General features: G+C 41.2%; 1 protein-coding gene across 1 annotated transcript; it reads left to right on the top strand.

The window, feature by feature from the left end:
- Positions 1-422: 422 nt before the first annotated feature.
- On the top strand, positions 423-21202 carry epb41l4b (erythrocyte membrane protein band 4.1 like 4B). The gene is made up of 23 exons (XM_062421732.1): positions 423-1667; positions 4124-4228; positions 4636-4678; positions 5279-5357; positions 5645-5689; positions 7326-7378; positions 8156-8276; positions 9040-9127; positions 9211-9299; positions 9879-9948; positions 10035-10204; positions 12032-12141; positions 12790-12823; positions 13446-13479; positions 13601-13704; positions 15298-15437; positions 16179-16297; positions 16388-16501; positions 17510-17565; positions 17657-17809; positions 18027-18147; positions 18301-18434; positions 18817-21202. Exons 1-23 carry the CDS (start codon positions 1398-1400, stop codon positions 18878-18880), a joined length of 2316 nt encoding a protein of 771 aa, XP_062277716.1. The 5' UTR covers positions 423-1397; the 3' UTR covers positions 18881-21202.

Below are 21202 nucleotides of genomic sequence, written 5' to 3'. Positions count from 1 at the left end.
AGGTGCAGTATCTCATTTCACTAATACATTAGATCAAAACATCCAGAACAACCTGATTAATGTGCAAAACTCCACATTTGTGAGCAGTTTTGTCCATGAAGTGTACATCTATGTGGGTTTGTGTGTTTATACTTTAGGCAAAGACCTGGTTTGTAAATACTGATGTAAATAATAATGGACAATACACCCACATGGCAAATTTTTTCAGGGATTGGAAGACACAGGACCCTCTTTTTCAGGGCTGGGTGACAGGGGAAGTTGCTGCATATGAAAGAATTTCATGCAGCTTGTGTAAGAAGACAAAGAAGTGTGTTTATGTGTAAAGATGAGGTGGAAACTTCAGATTTATAAGAAAAACACTTGTGTGTGTTTGGAAATAGGTTTTGCTGATTTACAATTCTGAAATTATACTTCATAAAATGGCATGTCATAAAAATCATTTTCATGAGAGTAATTCACACCTTGATTCCTGTATTGTTTAACTTCAATAGATTTAAATGTGATTACTTGTATCCCAACAGTAAATAATTCAGTGTGTGTAAACCACTATTCGTGACAGTGTGGAGATGTTAAAAAAAATCAGTTCACTAGATTGATAAAATGTGAGAAGTATTCTAGAGAGACTGAAGGCTGGAGACCTCTTAGAAGCCCTTTAGCGATCCCTGGGACACCCTGGACCGCATGTTGGAAACCGCTAATGGTCTGTATTCCCTGGGTGGACCCATGACAGACAGGTGGCGCTGCTTCACCGGCGCTGATGGGTCGGCCAGTGTGAGGGAGCAGAAGTTTGTTCTGCGCTGTGTTTTTACGCAGGCGCAGATCATGCTGTTTGTCCAGTTTCGCTGGTTGACTTTTACCTGTGAGGTAGACTAGTTTCGGCTCGCCGGTGGAAAGAAGAGCTACCGAGCACCGTCCGGTCCAGAGGTGACAAGACTTTTTCCTCCTCCCCTCCTCCCCTGGACCGTGTGACTCAGGGGTTCCCGCTGCGGAGCGTCGGCCGGGATTTCTCCGGGATTTTAGAGTCGGTGCGCAACAGCGAGAGAGACAGGAGGCAGGTGCACGGGAGAGGAGGACAGGACAGGGGGAGGAGGAGGGCTGCTTCCGTGAGAGACTCCTGTCGTTCACACCACAACGAATGACTGGAAATCAACTGGTTGGCGCCTCGGTGGTCGATTTGTGTGAGTTTCATTAGTATGCGGCAGGAGTCTCCCCGCTGCTGCCGACTGGACTGATCGGCAGCCCTGAAGTCTCCTCCGTGGCTGCTGAGTGACTCCTCGCCCCGGGGAGGACGAGGAGGAGGCGGCGGCAGCACAAGCAGGACCCCGGCTGCACCGACTGGTCGGTGGGGCTCTTTTCACGCACACAGCGCGGACCTCCTCGCCCTGTGGATCAAGAAGATGATGGGCTTTCTGCGCCGGACGTTCAGCCGCCGGTCACGGAGCCGGTTCCAGGCGAGAGAGGGGGACGAGCGGGACGGTAAAGGAGGAGCGGGAGGAGGGATGACCGGGAACCCCCTGCTCATGGCTCATCAGCAGCAGGTCGTCCACGCGCCTGCCGTGGTGACCGGCGGAGCGTCGGTCCACATCCCTGCTGCCGGGACGGCGCGGACAACCATCACCTGCAGGGTCCTGCTGCTGGACGGCTCGGACGTCAATGTGGATTTGCCTGTGAGTGCGCTGAGGGCTGTCCGGTGTGCTGACTGCGGCTCTGTGTGTTTACACTGGCCGGCAGAGTGTGTAAACAAGCGCAGGACTAGGTGGTAGCCTAGATCAGTGGTGTCAAAGTGTGGCCTGGGGACCCCGCGGGGACCTTGAGTGGATTCCAGGAGTCCCCGTGCAAAATAGATGACAGGCATATTGAACTAAACTGTAATTAAGTCCTATAGAGGCAGAGCTGTTTTCAATTTACTACAAACCCCCGTTTTAATTCAGGTAGTGTGGACAAACTGCATCACATGATTGAAGTGTGGAAACTTGATTTTCTCATTTAAAAAGTTGTCAAATAGATTGAACACAACTTTGGTTAGATAGTAAGAAAATGGTTTTGTTTCTTAACATCCTCTTATAACCTCATTCTGTCAGCAAATATGCAGTTAAAAGACAATAGACCTGAAAACAATTATCAATTAATCGATTTGTTGGCTGACCAAAAATTAATCAACAGTCTTCACCAGTTCAAGCTTCTCAGCTGAGAGGATTTAATCAGTTGCTTTACAGCTTTAAGTGTTAGACTGTTAGTCAGACAAAATTAGCAATCTGAAGACCTCTCCTTGCACCCTGGGGCAGTCTTTTTGGCAAGTTTTTGACATTTAATGGTTTAACCCAAGTTGCATCACAAGTTCAAATCGACCTTTTAAAAAACGTCTTTGGTCTAAAATGTGACTTTTTGGAGTTTGATGCAGACACAGTTTAACCTTACTAAAAGTTTCTGTTTCGCTGCCTGTAGTGTCACAGTGGCCTACATAGTATCTGCCAGTGTATACGAGCGTGTCTCTTCCCTTTACAGTAAGAGGTGCAACTCCAGATGGTGTTATGATCTGCCAATTCATCTAAAAATCTAAACGATCATAGACCTGAAGCTGCCCACTCCTGATTGCTCTTACACTTCTTCCTCTCACTTTCTGCCTCTCTCTCTCTCTCTCTCTCTCTCTCTCTCTCTCTCTCTCTCTCTCTCTCTCTCTCTCTCTCTCTCTCTCTCTATCTCTATCTGATTTTCTTCCGCTGTCCCCCTGGCTCTCTCTTCCTTGCGCCATCTTCCCACTTAATCTTCTTTTACACTCCCTCTGTGGCCTGCTCTTTTGCTCATCATCTTACTCTTTCACACTCCGCCCCCCCCCCTTTCTTCTCCTTCTTCATCTCCTCCTTTTTGCGCTCCATCCATGTCTCTCTGTCTTCTTTTTTTTTTATTCCCCATGTCCCTGATCTGATTTAGCTCTATGGGGACTTTGTGCCACAAACGAGCACTACGAGTGTGTGTGTGTGTGGGAGGGTAGGTGGGATGATGAGCGATTGTGTGGGCATGCATGCGTAAGTGCCTTCTTGTAAGATGTTTTCATTTTGAAGGTTGTGTGTGTCACTGAAGCTGTTGCGTGCGTGCGTCACCTCCGAGCACCCGGCTGGTGTGTGTAGTGGAGTATCGGAGCAGAGAGACTTTCTCTTGTCCTACAGGGAGATAACAGCACTAACGCAAAAGCCACAGCTTCTAGAGGTATCACAGCTCCAATAAACCGCACAAAATGACACATGGCTCGTCATACTGGCGGCTTAGTCACGGGTGTTTTGGAACAAGTTTGCTCATGTCTTCGTGTTTTCCCACAAGCAGTGACACAGGTGCACTGAACAGAGCTGCAGTCGCCTGAAGCTCATTAGCCTGCCACTCCAGATTGAATATTACCAAAACACAAGGTAGAACAGGAACAGTAAAATAGTGATTGCGTGTGATAGAGGCAGTGATTTCAATCAGCTTCTCTAAACTACACGCTGCAGAATGAACAAGACTGTTCTGGTGATTTTTTTTTCCTGTCCCCAATCCCTTAATACCACTGATTTCCTCACACATTCATGCACTCACCAGGAAGTTTAGACCGGTTATCAGGATCCAAAGTACAAGGCTGTCATCTTTCTACCCACCCACTGTGTGTTATATGGGGCAAATTCGGGTCAGGTCTTCAAAAGAGGCGGTGAGACACATCTGCTCGTAAATTGTTCAGATAAAGTTTGGGGCATAAGTGTGCTTACACATGTGCGGCAATGACAAAGGCCTGAAAAAAGGGCCTTTACCTCAGAGGCTTGTCCTTCTCCTTTTGACCCAGATGTGCACAAGCGCGCACACACACACACACAAACACACACACACACACACACACGGACAAACAGCGACATTCATGTCCACTACAAGTCATTATGCTCCTGATATAGACACCAGGTCTGTTTTCTAATTCGCTTTCATGCCTAAATCACCGGAAAATCTGCAGCCACCTGAACAGTGAAACTCCTTACTCGGTTTTAAGACTCAATTTATCAGCAGAAGATCCGGTTACTACAACAGAGAAGATAAAAATAAACACAAACACACACAATGCTCCTTCAGAAAAAATAATTCACCTTTTGTTCTTCTGTTGTAGAGCAAGTCCAAAGGCCAGGACCTTTTTGACCAGATCATGTATCACATAGATCTGGTTGAGACAGACTACTTTGGACTGCAGTACATGGACACAGACCAAATCTCAGTGAGTACACACACACACACACACACACACACACACACACACACACACACACACACACACACACACACACACACACACACACACACACACACACACACACACACACACACGTTTGTCTTTATATCCTTGTGAGGACCCTCATTGATATAATGCATTCCCTTGCCCCCCTTACTCTAACCATAACCATCACAGCTAAATGCCTAAACCCAATCCTTACCCTAAACTGAGCCTAAACCGGGTTCTAACCCTCACCTTCAAACCAAGTCTTAACCCAAGATGTTCTCACACTGCTGGTTTTCAACTGGTTCTCACAAAGATAAAAAGACATGCACAAACACACACCCTAATTTTTGTCACTGTGGTCCACAAGCTGAAACTCATTCTCACCTTCTATTTTTTTCTCTCAGCACTGGCTGGATATGTCCAAGCTTATAAAGAAGCAGATCCAAGGTAAGCTTGAGTCAGGGTGTTTTTCTAATTAGACAAACTTGTGTGTGGAGGAAATGTGCAGTGTGCTGAATGTGCATGTGGAAGCAGGTAAGTGGGGAGCAGGTGGCGCATTATCAAATGTTTACATGGCGATTAGCATGTGTGTTAGGAGCCGTACCCTTGTTTGCTCTCCAGCTTGTAACAGGGGGAATGAATGGTGCTGGCAGGGGAAGAGAGACACATGTTGTTCTACTTGTTTGCTCGTCTTTTCTTCACTAGTAGTAGTTCAGGAGTGTGAAGGAAGTCTGATTGATGTTCAAGTGAAAGAGGGTAGAAGTAAATATGTGTGAATGAAGATTTGTGGCCTGTCTGAATGTGATTGATGGAGTGGATGAGCAGAATAGAGTGAAGGAACAAATGAATGAGACAAAATAGATAAAAAAAGATTAGATTCCATTGAATTAATGTTCACTCGATTACTGCTTCATCATTTCTCGTCATCTCTCTCCATCCTTTTCCTTTCCTCTTTTCTGTCTTTCTCACACTAACGCACACACACACTAACACACTCTCACACACAGTCTTTTCTCACACTTTGCCCTCTGTCTTTATTCCTTTTAGATGGGCCACCATTTAGACTGTTCTTCAGAGTGAAATTTTACTCATCAGAGCCAAATAACCTGCGTGAGGAATTTACAAGGTAAAAATCTCTCTCTTATACACACATACATGCATACACATGCACACACACACACACACACACACACACACACACACACACATGCACACACACAGTTTTCTCCAGAGCCCCGTGATGAGGTCCAAAGGGGATGTAGGGCTAATTACTTTGCTGCTGTGGGCAGATTTAAATCAAGGCCAAATGGACAGAGACTTGGTAAAACAAATGATGTGTCAGAGATGAGAAAACGTCAGTGAATCAATTGATTTATGCTCTCTTGCACTCTGTTTTTATTTGTACCCCAACAGGTATCTGTTTGTGTTGCAGCTTCGACAAGACATCTTATCTGGCAAGTAAGTCATTGTCATCGTTAATACTCACAAATGTGACATACAGCATTGAAAACATACATATTGTACATACACACACATACTACAATGGTATATATTGCATAAATATACAGTATATATTATATATTTTTGCTGTTCAAAGTAATGGACATTTGGAATTTGGAATAAACTGAGTGATGAGAGGACAGATTAGCGTAGTTTAGCACAAAGACTACAGAGATACAATTTGAGAGAGTTTGAAAGCTAATGGCTTGTACAACAAGCTTTCCTAAAAACTCAAAGCTAGATAGACAAGTACTCTGTCATGTATGTGAACAAAGGTTTACTGACATGAGGAAAGTACTGGACGTTGAGGATGGATGGCTATGAGAGAGGGGATGAACGTAGGTGGAGTATTAAGATGACAAAATCCCGGACAGCAGAGACAGGAGTTATCACAGTGGCAATTATTTGATCTTTTCTTGTGACAATGGTGAGGTAAACAGTAGAAATTTGGCGTTCATGTATGTATGTATGCGATTGACCATCAAACGTCTTGCTGGATGGTATCAAGTTACGTTGCAGCTTGAGTAAAAATGAGAAAAAGTCCTGCTCACTATCGCTTACTGCAAGAATATTTATCAGTGTGTGAAATTTAGGTATGTCTGACCTTAATCACATAGAAAATGACAGGAGGTCAAAAATCATAAATCTTACAGTGTTGTCATTCATAAAATATTATAGAAACATCCATATCAGCCTTTGTGTTGCAGAATGCCCCGATTCAAATAAATGAGCCGGTTCATTTTTACACACAGGACTAAAGTCGGTCTTAACGCAGCCTTAGGAAGCAATCTTAAAATAACCAGTATGAACAGTAGGAAGCAAAAACTGTTTCAATATAAATGTAGACACATAAACATTGTTTTAACACAGACCATCACAGAAAACAATGTCAATATGTCCTTTAATGCTTTCATGAATATTCATTCCTGGATCCAAGCCTTGACTCTACATCTGACTTCACCTTAACTGGAACAGAAGAGATTCTTCACCCTCAAACAAATTTCCCTCCTCACAAGGACAAAACAAGTTCTCATCAGTCATTTTCTGGTGATTCCTCTTCATTTGTGAGAAACTGTGCATTTCCCAACCTGGGATACACGCTCACCTGTGGGAGCGTACACACAGGTCACCTAGATGAGAGTTTGTGGGACTTCTGTACAGTAAAGTCTGTTTCTTATGCAGAAACACAAGCATGCATCCAGAAAAACACACAAACGCACACATAGTGTATTACCCCCTCTCTCTCCTCCTGGCTCTATCTGGGCCACGGATCCCCTGAGTCCAGCTCTATTATAAAGCTGAAGATCAGGAACAGCAGAGGGTTGCTTATTTTAGGAAAAAGGTTGCTCCTCTCCTCCTTGACACACACGCACACACACACACACACACACACACACACACACACACACACACACACACACACACACACACACACACACACACACACACAGTCTAGGGTATTCAGACACTTGTATGTCTCTCCAACACATGATAACATGTAACATCACACCACGGATAGGGCAGTGTTTTTGATTTGTTGAGAGTGTGTGAAGCTCAGCTCACCAAAGCAGTGTCACTCTTTTTCTCTCTTCAGATTGAAATGTCCGTATGAAGTCTCAGTAGAGCTGGCATCGTATTGTTTACAAAGTAAGTAGATTTCACAACCTTATTAAGAAAATGTATGTTTACAACTACACTCCTGTAGTTTCATGTATTTTAGCCCATCATGTACGAATTGTATGTTTCACATCACTGCTACCTGTTTTTTATTGCATATTGTGAGATTTTAGACAGATTTTCTCCTGATTTTCAGGATGTTGTTCCCTTTTATTTCCATGTGATATGAAAATCAACTAGCAGATACAGAACATGAAAGATGTTTTTATCGTTTGGATAATGGTGTAGTTGTGAGCAGTAACAGCTTTTGAAACTCTTTATTGTTGTCTTGAGCGTTTACTTCAAAGCCCAAGATTTGAGATAAGTTGTCCTAAAGCAAGGAATTTATGATCTGTGGCATCAGAAAATCAAACAATAAGCAGAGGTGGATGCTGTGAAAAGTACAGTATGTATTTCCTGTTTCCTTGCATGAAAAGGAAGCCTGCAAAATCCCAGATGTGAAATTGTCCTTAAATGTCCCAACCAAGACAATTTTAAAAAGCAGTTTATGTTTACAAGTGCATTATCTTACAAAAATTAATCCAATATTCACTGTGAATTGCTTGTCTCAAATGAGTTTCTAGTATGCAGCTGCATGCTGTCATACTGGATTGCAGCTGTTGGAAGAATTTGCAACTTCAAAGAGGAAATGTCAGGAGAGACATCACCTCTCGTGCCGCTTTCCTGATATGTTTATGTGTTTCTGAATTTCTTGTTTTTGGTGGGTCTGTACTGAAATGATGTGTGTTTGTGTGCATCATCATCCAGGTGAGCTGGGAGACTGCGACCCCTTGGAGCACTCTCCTGAGCTGGTGTCAGAGTTTCGTTTCACTCCTAAACAGAGCGAGGCCATGGAGGCGGACATATTCGGCAGGTGGCTGGACCTTAGGTGAGATGTCAGGTTGTCGAGCCATCGTGGATTCAGTGTCGGGCTTTATTGAGGACATGTCATGGTCACGCAAAATGGGACTAAAATCAAGGATGCGGGATACTTTTTACTGTGTCAGAGCAGCTCATTGGAAGGTGTCCAGTTGTCCCCGCAATTTGACCCAAGCCGGTTTATCTCCTCATTGGATGAAACAACTGGGGCAAAAAGCTAAACGCTGAACAGAAAATCAAGTCAGTGCGCTGCTGGCTTTCAGTGCCTACATTTCCACTTACAAGCGCGTCTTCATTTCACTGTCCCTCCACTCTCTCCTCCTCCTCCTCAGCCTTGCCCGCACTGGTGTATGTGTGTGTGTGTGTGAAGGATTAAGGGATTAATCCCTGGAGGGTCTTGATTGATTCCGGGCAGTATTTAACCCAGCCGCGGTCTGATTGCTCCCATCTCGGATTAGATTACGTACACATATGCTGCGCTTCACAGAGCCGACGGAGCCACACAAGGACAAAGCCACACAAAGTTCACATCTCACACAGTCCTTCTCACACACACAATACTGAGACTGAGACTGAGTCAGAGATGCAGCCAGAAGGTTTCTCACTCAGTATTTCCCTCAGAGCTAACACCAATTACCAGTAGAGGCCATGCTGTTGTAACTGGTAGTTTTCTTTTTCAGACCAAGCTGCTTCACAGTGTCAGAGCTCAGGTGACGGAGGAGGTGATGTTTTTATTGTGAGAACTCAACATGTGTCTTGTTTTGTATCGTCAGGGGAAAGAGCCCGTCTCAAGCAGAGATCTCCTTCCTCAACAAATGCAAGTGGCTGGAGCTTTACGGAGTAGATATGCACTTTGTTAAGGTGTGTGTGTCTTCTTTTTTTTGCGTCACTGCATTGCGAATGTGTGTTTTTGTGAGAACTGAAGGTGTGTGTTGTATCTTCAGGGCAAAGATGGAGGAGAGTATGCACTAGGTCTCACTCCCACTGGCATCTTGGTATTTGAGGGCTCCAACAAAATTGGCCTCTTCTTCTGGTAAGTACATCAAATGCTTCTCTAATCATCATGTCCTATTAAACTATGAAATGAAAAACTGCCAACATTTCAATACATAGTACCGATCCCATAACAGTGCTTTAGAGCTGCAATGATTAGTCAATCAATTAGCCTATCTAATAATCAGCAACTATTTTGACAATTTAGGTAATTTTTTTAAGCAAAAAAGGCAAAATATTTGATATACGAATATTTTTGTTTGTCAGACAAATCAGGATATTTCATGGTATCACATCTGTAGGAAATCAAGATGAGTATTTTCCACTGTGTTTTGATGTTTCATAGGCTAAACGATTAGTCATTTAATTGAAAAAATAATTGAATAGTTGCAATCCAGCAATCATCTTTTTCCTTAATTCTGTGGCTGAATGAATTACTTAATAAAAACTGTATTTATACAGATAATTCATGCCCAATAAATGATCTGCTTAATTTGGTCGGTATTGGTGCCTGTACAGATCTGGAGTATCAAGTACTTTAAATAACACTCAAACTTGAAGTACTAATACAGACTTATTGGTTTTCTTGTGTCTTTGTGTGTCTTTGTGTGTTATCCAGGCCCAAAATCACTCGGCTGGACTTTAAAAAGAGTCGACTCACGTTGGTCGTGGTGGAGGACGACGATCAGGTTTGTATTTTGTCGTGAACACATGTCTACATACACAAACAAATGCAGATGCGAGGTGACTTATTGGTTGTTTTCTGACTGTGGAGGGCCGGGAGCAGGAGCATACGTTTGTGTTCCAACTGGCAAGCTCCAAGACCTGCAAACACCTGTGGAAGTGCGCCGTGGAGAGCCACGCCTTCTTCCGGCTACGCCAGCCAGCCACAGGCAAAGCCAGCCAAAATGACTTCACGCGTCTCGGGTCTCGCTTCAGATTCAGGTAGAGCTCAGAGACGCACCTGCTCATCACTCATTTACTTTTATTGACGTCTGAAACTGTACTGAGGAAGGATTATACAAGTTGGCTTGCTCATCTTGTTGTGACCAGCTCTAGTACCAGCATATGGGGAATAGTGTGTCACATAAAACAGAGCCTTTGTATCTATGGTTACAGTGTATCTATGGTTACATGGATCTGTTCCTATGGCGACTGAGATATTCCTCTCATATTGTTTGTTTTCTTCTGAGTATTATCAGAGATGGTCGAAGCAAATTCTCACACTTGAAGGGCGCTTCCTGTCATTTGTCAGAAGTGGTATAAAGTCTGTTTTACATTGGTAAAACAATGGATCAACACTAGATGAGTTACAGGTGGTTGAAGTGAAAACAGGAACACCTGAGTATAATAACCATACTCATGTTACTTACCTTTAAAGGAAAAGCTTAGATTGTATTCAAGTGTGTCTTAAATCAATGTTAAAGTGACCATTTGAACATTGAACAGGTTTTGCTTCCTGTAATCATTCCCTGCAGATTTCTGCATAATGTGATTATGAATCAAACAGGTCTCTTTGAAATGTACAGTATTTTAGTGAAAAGAATTGCTCTTTATGTAATAAGCTGCAGTGCAGAGATAGTCACACAAAGAGGGAACGTTGCGGTAAACAGACTCTTGGCAGACTTTAGAAGATATCCACTTAATTTGACGAGCTCAGCCTCATGTTTCTGTACAGAGTGTGTACTATGGGTTTCGCCCCCCCATCACTTACACTGAATTGCTTTTTAGAAGGGATCTCTTAAGGGTCAGTATGTTTTAATGTTCAAAAAGGCACCTGACTGTTGTTTCAAGACCTGAAGAGATGTTAGCCCATCCTTTAACTTTTGTTGTTAGTTAGTTTGTTTTTAACATTTTTGCCTTTATTGGACAGTAGATAGTGAAGTAAAAGACAGGAAACATGAGAAGAAAGATGGGTATGACATCCAACAAAGACAACGCTTGCTGACCAGGGCCCTCCTAACCTTTTATTTTTAACAACTTTTTAAAAATGTATAGTCTGTTGATAAAAGAAACGAGTAAGCAATTGATTACATAAAAAATGTACAGATCAAAAACATGAGATTCAAAACTTGTGTAAATGTGAATTCTGTCATGTTCATATCTCTAATGAGTTTTGTGTTCAATTTACATTATTCCATTCACTAACTTGTCACAATGATTCTGTCTCAAACACAGTGATACATTTCAAACACTTTTCCCTGACGGTGGCACAATAGATCATTTAAAACTTTAATAGAATGAAAATAAAGGCTCAGTGTGTAGCATTTAGGGGGATCTATTGCCAGAATGGAGTATAATGTTCATAAGTATGTTTTAATTAGTGTATAATCACCTGAAAATAAGAACTATTGTGTATTCGTTACTTGAAAATGAGTCCTTAGGGAGCGGATCCTCTTCCATATAGCCCGCCATGTTGCACCGCCATGTTTCTACAGTAGGCCAGAATGGACAAACTAAACCCTGGCTCAAGAGAAGGCCTTTTGCATTTTTTGCAGGTTTTGCGGCCGCCATAGGTTCTGCTACACTCCTGAAAGGGAGGGGGTGAGAGACGGGGTATTCATTTGTTTGTTTGCAATCTGCAACCTTACCTCTAGATGCCACTAAATCCTACACACTGGTCCTTTAAATGAATTTAAGCATCCAAATACACTTTGTGTAAACCCTGTTACTCAGGGTAAACTGCAGTATTTTTGATCTCTGCTGCTTACAGCTGTAATATTTGACCTAAACCTAGCTGAATTAATATTCCCCTTCTTGTGTCTGTCTCAGTGGTAAGACAGAGTACCAGGCCACTCATGGAGGCAGACTGAGGCGAGCCAGCACGTTTGAGAGAAGGCCAAGCAAGCGTTACCCCTCCCGCACACATTCACTGGGTAAAGGTGAGTCTTATCAGCAAGTACTGTACAAAGCACTGATGACTAACAGCACCTGTGTCTGCCTTTATTGTATGTGTGTCTGTGCATGTTATCGTTAAAGGTCACATCCTGTGTAGTTGTATAGCTGTTTTAATCCAGTTTAGACTATTTAAATGTTAGCTTTGAACATATTATTCATTTAGAGAAAAGGATGAGGTGTAGCCCCATCAACATGTTTTTTGTATAAAATGTGTAATTAGTCCTTTAATAAATTCCTTTATAAGACAGTGCGTCACCTTCTTAAGCCAGACTCAAGTGTCGCCTTCCTGCAGTACTTCACTCCTCCATGATTCAAACCCTCTTTGATCAACATGCGTCTATCCTACATAAATGATCTAGGGCAGACTGTATTTACTCCAAATGCCTTTTATCTGTTAGATCTGAACAGCAATTAGACCCTGGAATACAAAAATGAATGAAGATTCAAATATTTGTAACAGCTTAGTGCCAGAGTAATAACATCTATGCAAAGAGACTGGGGATGAAAAAAAGCAGACTTATACTAAGTGTTCCGTGTTACAAAGTACAGATAAATAAAGATACAGAGTCCTGCTTTCTCTTTCTCTCCTCTTCTTCACTAACATCATGTTTCTCTCTCTTTTTCTCTCTCAGTTACCATTTCTCCAGCCAAGCCACCACACATCAGGTAAACCAGACATGCAGAAACACCCACAGATATACCTAAAACACACATGCACATTCATATTATTGTATTTGTGAGAACTTTCCATTTATTACATTCACTCCTTATCCACTAACCTTGACCTTAATCCACATAGCGGCCTGGATAATCTTAACACTAAACACGTAACACTAAAACCGGACCTGGGGTGACCGAGCCTTCTCCATTGCCGCCCCCTCCCTCTGGAACTCGCTCCCCAATCACATCCGTGACTGTACTGACCTGCCCACATTCAAATCACTGATCAAAACCCACCTCCGCGTCAAGCGTTTTATTGTGCTATTTCATTTTACGTGTACTTTATTGTTTCTATATTTATTTTAATTCATTGTTTACTGTGTTTTTTTTCCACCCATGCTTCTGTAAAGCGTCTTTGAGTACCAAAAAAAGCACTATACAAATAAAATGTATTATTATTATTATTATTAAAATATCCTTTTGTAAAAGGAAAAAGACGATTGTAGGGTTTTCCACCACATCTAAGGGTATTGTGCTCAAAACACACACCATGTAGATTTAACAATGAATCAATTTATTTGTTTAGTTTCTTAATCTGCTATCAATTATTACTGTCATTCTTCTTCAGCTCTCACGCCAGCCCTGATCCTAGCCTACATCCGGTGAGTGGCCTCAGATAACCCACTTTCATGCACACGCAGACATGCAGCAGACACTGATCTGGCTTCGCCTTTGCAACAACATTTAATTTCAACATCTCTTCAATCCTCTCCTCCCCTCCAGTACCAGCACAACATTCCTATTGGTCACGAGCCGTGGCACCCGCAGCATCCTGCTCTCACACCCCCAGTTTACCTGCAGCCCTCTGGACGCACGCCTCCTCACAGGTAAGGGTGAGGGTTAGGGTTAGGGTTAGGGTTAGCTGACTGCAGAGTGTGGTTGTAGAGATGACTCAGTGTTGAGGGTGTGATTGTGAATTTGCTCCTGGATGATGTGTGTACCATCTGTCGTAGGGGGACCTTGATCAGACTTTGACTGAAGGGCAAGTTTTCTATTTTTAGACAAAGTCACTCATCTCGTGCATTCGGTGCTCCATGTTATCTGTTTTTCATCACACTTCTTGTCACTCATCAGCCTCATATGTCTGTTTGTACCTGCCCGTCTGCCTGCTTGTCTGTCTGTCTTGTCTGCCTCCATGCTTGTGTCTGTGTGTGTGTGTGTGTGTGTGTGTGTGTGTGTGTGTGTGTGTGTGTGTGTGTGTGTGTGTGTGTGTGTGTGTGTGTGTGTGTGTGTGTGTGTGTGTGTGTGTGTGTGTGTGTGTGTGTGTGTGTGTGTGTGTGTTCAGACCTCCTCTTGAGGCTGCCAGTCCCGTGTCCAGTCATCCTCCTGCCCCGGAGCGAACCAGCGGCACCTTCCCAGGATCCATCAGCGTGGTTTACAGGGACAAAGTCATGACCGCACTCTGACCTCTGTTTGACACTTAAAACTGACACTTAACACAGACTGGCAACGCAAAGAGAGAAGCTCTGACAATGGATTCACCGAAGATGTTGTCTCCATCACCATCATCATTTCCACCTTCATCCATTCGTCTCCCCTCATGTGTTATATCTTTAAAAAAAGGACAAAGGACCATATCATGATCATGGACTAAAAGACACCACTAGGACGCAACTACAAATAAGATTTAATCCGTTTGTGCCTCAGTTTGCTTGTGGACATTTACATGTAATCATGGTTGGTGTTTTAATCCCATAATATGTTTAAGATGCAAGATCTCAAAACTGCCTTGGAGATAACAATTTCTTTCATGCCTTAGAAACTTTCTGACTTTTGCTAAATTATCACATAATCACTTTAATTAGAGAAAGTGATGCAATTGCTGAATGATGTAATTCTCAAAAGGTGAATGGGGGTCCAGTCCTGCACATACTGTATGCAGGTTTTAGGGATGAAGCTGCTTTATATTTAGTATATAGTTCAGTGTGAGAAACGTGCACTAGAGTCCTCCTTATCTGGGATTTTGCTTTCAACATGAGGTTTTCAATAACTTTTGCATTAATGCTCTATCAGGTTATGGATTTATTAAATCAACCAATTGTTTACAGAAAATGTGGCCGATGTTTTGCTGTTGTAGTGTGCCTTTTAGTCTATTATGTTTACCCAAATATTCACACTATGCCTTAAAGGATGTTGTGGTTTCTCAAATAAATGTAATGTTTATAATTACAAAAATGGCAAAGATCTGTTCTTTGGTGTGTTGTGTTTTGAACTTATCCCACTTATAACAGTGGTAGATAGTCTTTTTGCACATCTATAGTGAGATGGTAGAAGTCATGAAGTTGGAATGATTAGACAGTAAATTATGATCTTCTGTTCTGAGCTTCGTTACAGCTGCTAGAAAAATGGAGGAAGCCGTTTTAAATGGCATTTTTGTTTTGGGGGTGGGGGTCTGTTTTGATTGCATGTGTCATCTTCAGTTACCCTCTGAGCGGTCCCGCTACAGACCATCAGTTCAGCGTTGAGGAGAATGAGACTTCTTATTCTGGCAAGATGCACCACCATCATCGTCGCCACACACACAGCCAGGACACGCTCTGCCATACACACACCAAGAACAGTGAGTATGGTCCAAACAGTTGGTGTCTGTGAATCTGTGATACGTTTGGACTGAATGCTCTTTCATGTTCAATGCTGCACGTTGGCTTGGAAGCCTGTTTTGTTAAAGGGCCAGTTCACCCAAATCAAAAGAAAAACCCATTTTTCCACTTAACAATAGAGTAATTCAGTGTTCAGAGTTATTTAACCATACAGCTACATTTGGTCAGGTTTTGAAATAAGTGGTGCAAAGACCTCTTCTGTCACTCCAATACAGTGCAGGTGAATTTAATTTGTGGTGCTAAAATATTGTAAAATAACATTTGAAAAACTTAACAGCCATGTGTTGTTGCAGAAATAATGTTTTGTCACCTCATTGTTTGTTTGCATTCGAAGCAATTTTATATTCACAGTACAAAATATTGTTAAAAACCAGTTATGTGTTATCCAGAGTTTCACCTCCATGAAGCAGAGTTCTCGGAGTTCTTATTGTGTTTTGGATGAACTGCACCTTTCTTTTGTATGTTTCCTTTCTTTCATACTGTTTTTCTGTTCTTTCTGTATTTCTGTCTTCTAAAACATTAACATAAAGCATTATTACAGACCATATAGGTACTAGCTTCACCGTCTCTCCCACATCAACCCCCATTATTTATCCCAGTGAGTCTGTTCATATTAAATGATCAAAAGTGTCAGTAAAACTTCATTTCTATGTAATGGCCTACAGTGTGTCTGTTTACTCATTTAACCTTGTGTGTTTTAGAACGTCGAGTTCCTCCCTGCCCAGCTGATGAGTTGGAGATCTCTCAGTCTCTTCTCAAGGCTCTGGAGTCGGACAGTGATTCTCCTCCCTGGCCTTCACTACACGTCAACATGGACAAGGTCAGACACATTTCCTGCATTTCCTGTTCTGCTTAAACAGTGAGATCTTATCCAAACCTCTCCTCACCTTTCTCTGTGTTTCATTGGCAGGGAGATGAGAAGCAGCTGTCAGAAAAGTCTCTCCACCCTCCTGCCTCCCCAGCGATGCTCCCAGACCACCTTAAGTGTAACATCCTCAAGGCCCAGATGGAAGCAGCTTTCAGGGTGAGCAACAAAGACCCAGTTAACACAGTGTGTAGCCTGCTGTGAACTAATAGGGTAACGCCTTCTATGACACCCATGTCTATAATGCATTATAAACATACTTATGATGTGTTATAATGCTTATAGCACTCTATGATTATAGTTATAAGCACTCATAAATATTAATTATGCGTTATAATAATAATAATCATGGCACATTATAAAACATTATTTGATGACTTATATAGTCAAGTATCACCATAATTTTTTTGCAAGCACTATAGTTTTCATAGTTGTAATGCATTACATTCATTTTATAGTGCATTGTAATCACTTTTATAGTGCATTATGTAACTCCAAGTGGTCATAGGGAACTTTAAGAATGATTTAATTAGATTTAATGAAATTCCTGAAGTATAGGAAAATATAATTCATTACAAGCTCATTATCAGTCAGTAGTAGTGGTCATTGTTTGCTTTAAGTTAGGTGAATAAAATATTAAATCTATGCAAGAACAACACAAAATGTAAAATTAATTTATTTGTTGTAACAGACAATTAACTGGGTACTCCAAATTGACACAACTTTTGTGATGGTGAACAACTGTATGATGGACATTTACATGTCACTAACTTGTCACTTATGTAGTGTTTCCCCAGAAAACTCACTCTAAACAATACATTTCAACTGTACCTGTACATATTTTACTTTACTATGTAAATCAACAAGTGACTTCCTAAAAAAACTCAGGAAGTGATAAGTGTTTATTATGCATTATAAAATGATCATAATGTAATACAACTACAAGAATTATAATACACTGTGATCCTTATAAAAAAAATGTCAGTGTGTGACCAGCAATATTAACTATTATGATACTTGAACTTATAATTCATTATAAAATGATTTAAGTGAATATTTGTAAGTGTTAAATCTATAATTATACAATGCTATGAGCAGATGACATCATAGTATTATACATATATAACATATTGCATTATTTGCATCCTTTTCTTCTCCACACTGTAGAAGGAACCTCCAACAACGCCTAGAGGAAAGAACTCAAATGAGACCCTCAATGACAGGCCAGTACCCCTACCCTTTCTTTACATGTTTACTCATCTTTCTGCACGTGTATTGATAACAAATTCTCAATGTGAAGATTCTGATCTTCAGATATCAGAGCTCGTCTCAAGACTCAGCTGGATCCAGTCTGACTGCAGACAAAACGCCCCACCGGCAAGAGCGCAACCCAACGCCAGAGAGGCCCCAACCCAAAGCCAACACAGGCACCAATCGCAGGAAACGATTGGTCAGACAGTTCAGCTTGTGAGTACACATCTCCTCTGATTGCTGTTGAAGTGCAGTGGCCCCAACCAGCTCTTGAGCTCTTGTAAGAGGAAAATTGAACTCTGTAAATGAATACTTTACTGGGTACTTGAAGCACATGTAATGCTATCTCCGCTCTCTGGAAATGACATTTTGCTCAGAACAGTCCGCAGGTCATGAAAGTCATTTTTGTCTCTCTCAATTCAACTTTCATCAGTAACCATGAAGATGAAGATAATCTACCAGAAGCACTCGCAGCCATCTCCTCCCAGAGTATGGCAAAGTCAGGCTCCAGCAGCTCATTGGACAAACAGATACAGCCGTCTATATACCCACAGGTAACTCTCACTTATGCACACACACACCTTAAATAAACCATTTGTTCAGTGAACTACACTCTGCTCATAGTGGGATTAATTCAGCCTCTCAGCATTATCTGTAAGTAAACAGAGGAATGTCTTTGTGTGTGTATACGTGAATGTGTGTTCCAGGTGGATAATATGCCAGCACTGGAACTGGGTAGTCCGTGCTGTCTCTCTCCTTCGCCTTCTCCCCACCTCTCCCCTTCTTACTACCGTAGCTCCATTCCTCACCTGGTCCCTTACCTTGCTGCCCATAACGACAGGTAACACACCTCTGCTCTGCTCTATATTTGTTAAAACCTTTCTCCAGTGATCCCGCAAAGTATTTGACAAATTAAAGTGAGGATTTAATGGGTGTAATACTGCTCCAAGCGACTCAAAAAAGTGACTTCGATTTCAGTCAGTCCAGTTCACTAACTGATTCATCCACTAATCATTGCAGCTCTACTTTTATAGTGTGTGATGGTTGTCCTCAACTATTTCTGTTGTTTGTATCTTATTTAGCTTTGAAAAATATTTTATGCTGCCTTTTTGTCCAGGTCTGTCTTGGAAAAGATATTTTGTTCTCTGTGAGATTGAAAAAGGAAAAAACAGACATACAGTGTCCTGAAACTCATCAGGTTTTGTATGTTTCTATTTCTGTAGTGGAGAGGAAATGAGGCTGGACAGAGAGAAGATACTAAGAGCCCTCCTGATGACAGAGCTCTGAGACATTGACCCTCGACCCCTGTGACATCGCTGCCAGGTCCAGCAGGCCAGGCATTGAGGGTGGAAAGTGAAAGTGGATATTGGAGACCCAAAGGCGTTTGGCTGCAATCAGCATTTGTATATTTGCATAATACATTCAGTAGGTGTGAATATATGTATATTTGCATAAAGGCAATTGTTATATTTGCTGGTTACTTAAGAAGGATCTTTATATTCTTAAAACTGAAAATGTATGAACTGTAAGTGAGCTTGAATCAAACTGACTCGCAGGCTAACTGACTGACTCACACATTCACACACATTACAGAAAAGCTACATATGTGACTGGTGCTGCCTGCATGATAAATATGTTACAAGATGAAATGTTATCTGATTTGCTTTGAGGTTATGTTTAGTTTTTATGTGATTTCATCATCACTGTGTCTTTGTTGATGCCTAAACTGTGTTTCAGACAGCGACTGTTGAGGAATTATGGCTACTGCCATCAATCTCTACACTTTAAAAAAAAAAAAAAAAGTTAAAGGATAGGTTCACGTTTTTTAAAGTCTACCTTAAAGGGGGCCATATACATATTTACAAGTCTATATTTTTAATCAGGGGCTCTACAGGAACATCTTTGCATGATTTACAGTTTTAAAAACTCCTTATTTATACTAATCCTTTATGCAGCCTCTCAGTTCAGCCTCTTTCTAAAATAGACTGTTTTTACTCCTGTCTCTTAAAAGCCATCCTCCTTATGAGCCCACTCTGTTCTGTTTGGTTAGATTTCAGAAGCTGCGTCAACACACCACAAAATAAACTCTAGTTGTAGGATTTTACTACATTTTCTGGTTCTTTACTCAAAAACTCTCAAATATATCTGGACTTGTTCAAGCCAGAATCTCATCCAAATTATGTTAGTAGATAAGAATAAAGAAGTGCAACAATCTTAGCAACCAAGGCAACAGAATAGACGATAGTTTATGGCCAGGTGACCCGACATCAGCTTCGGAGCAGGTTTTTGACTTGCAGGGAGCATTTCTACATACATTAACCTAAAGTTTTGGAACTCTGACCATGTTTTACATAGATATTTAACATCATAACTGTATGTAAATAACAGAAAACTAGAAAATGGATGATATGGCTCCTTTAAAACAAGACTCATATGTCCATATGCTGATTGAAACTGTTTCTGGTTCCTGTAATTGTTCCTGGACATGAAAAGATCCCCTCCTTATGCAGTTTCAATGTAGGGACAAAATCCACAGTCCTTGTTCTTTACATAAATGAGTTCTGAAGTTCAAGATTTGAGTTGGATAATTCAAACAATATTTTCCAAAGTTACAATATTTTTGTGTTTAAAATTCCCCATTTGTGTTACTGTGTCACATCTCAGTAAGGAAACACTTCTGAAGAAGCAAAACAAGGGAACCTGGTTCAAAAAAGACCAACTTTATTTTTTGTTATCGTTCAAATGTCGACATGTAAGGGTAAGGCCTAATTTTGATGTTGGATTACATAATTTGTGCTTTTTAATTAGTATCCTTTTAAATTTTCTGTGAACTTGTGCTTCTTTATAGAGTTGTGGGAGGTTATTTTAAAAATATAAGCGAAGGTATTCTTGGAAAAAAAGACTAACTTTGAAAGATACCCACTTGATTTGTCTAACTCAGACTGCTGAAGCCTCATATTAACTTCAGCTGAACTTGATGCATTTTTGCAGACTGTAGATTTAGTCCCCGATCACTTACATCAGGATCACTTTAGGAAATGAACTGTTTTAATATGCGTATTGGCATATGAGTACTGTTCTTAGATAGAACTGAAAAGGTGAACCTATCATTAGTAAATTCACTTTCAAATCAGTTTGTTCAAAATGTAAATAGGACTTGTAATTAATATGCTGATAACAGAGCAGACATTGTAAATGCTTATTTCCTTACTGTATTTATTTCAATGTCAGATATCTGTTTTGACATGCCAAAACATTTGCAAAACATTAAACATTTGACTGTCTGGACAGAGTGTATTGAAAGTGAACTGTATTCTGACTCAGTCTTGGAGACGCAGAAATGGGACTGTACTGCGAGTATCTGCAGGTTTTTGTGTGCGGACAGTTGCAGCCTCAATCTTCCCACTAGAAGGAGACAAATCTGCAGTAACTGCTCCTGTGGCAGCTGAACACATTTATCTTGTTTTACAGGTTGTCATGAGAAACATTTGAATACAGCTTGTTTTTTTTTTAAACACACAGTGTGAGTTTCTCATCCAAGTTCAAATGCAAAACTGGTAATTAGGTTAAAGCGTAACTGTGCCGCTCAACAACATTGTCAGCCCTTGT

Source organism: Scomber scombrus, chromosome 7, assembly GCF_963691925.1.
Source record: "Scomber scombrus chromosome 7, fScoSco1.1, whole genome shotgun sequence".
Taxonomy (NCBI): domain Eukaryota; kingdom Metazoa; phylum Chordata; class Actinopteri; order Scombriformes; family Scombridae; genus Scomber; species Scomber scombrus.
Note: the sequence above shows the minus strand (reverse complement) of the source record. Positions and strands in the feature narration are given on the sequence as shown.

What these genes read in the sequence shown, in the direction of transcription:
- epb41l4b (XM_062421732.1), top strand. Translation starts at nt 1,398, where the DNA reads ATGATGGGCTTTCTGCGCCGGACGTTCAGCCGCCGGTCACGGAGCCGG. An exon ending in GGACGCACGCCTCCTCACAG is followed by an intron (nt 13,705 to 15,297) that starts GTAAGGGTGAGG and finishes TGTCATCTTCAG; the next exon opens with TTACCCTCTGAGCGGTCCCG. An exon ending in CCATACACACACCAAGAACA is followed by an intron (nt 15,438 to 16,178) that starts GTGAGTATGGTC and finishes TGTGTGTTTTAG; the next exon opens with AACGTCGAGTTCCTCCCTGC.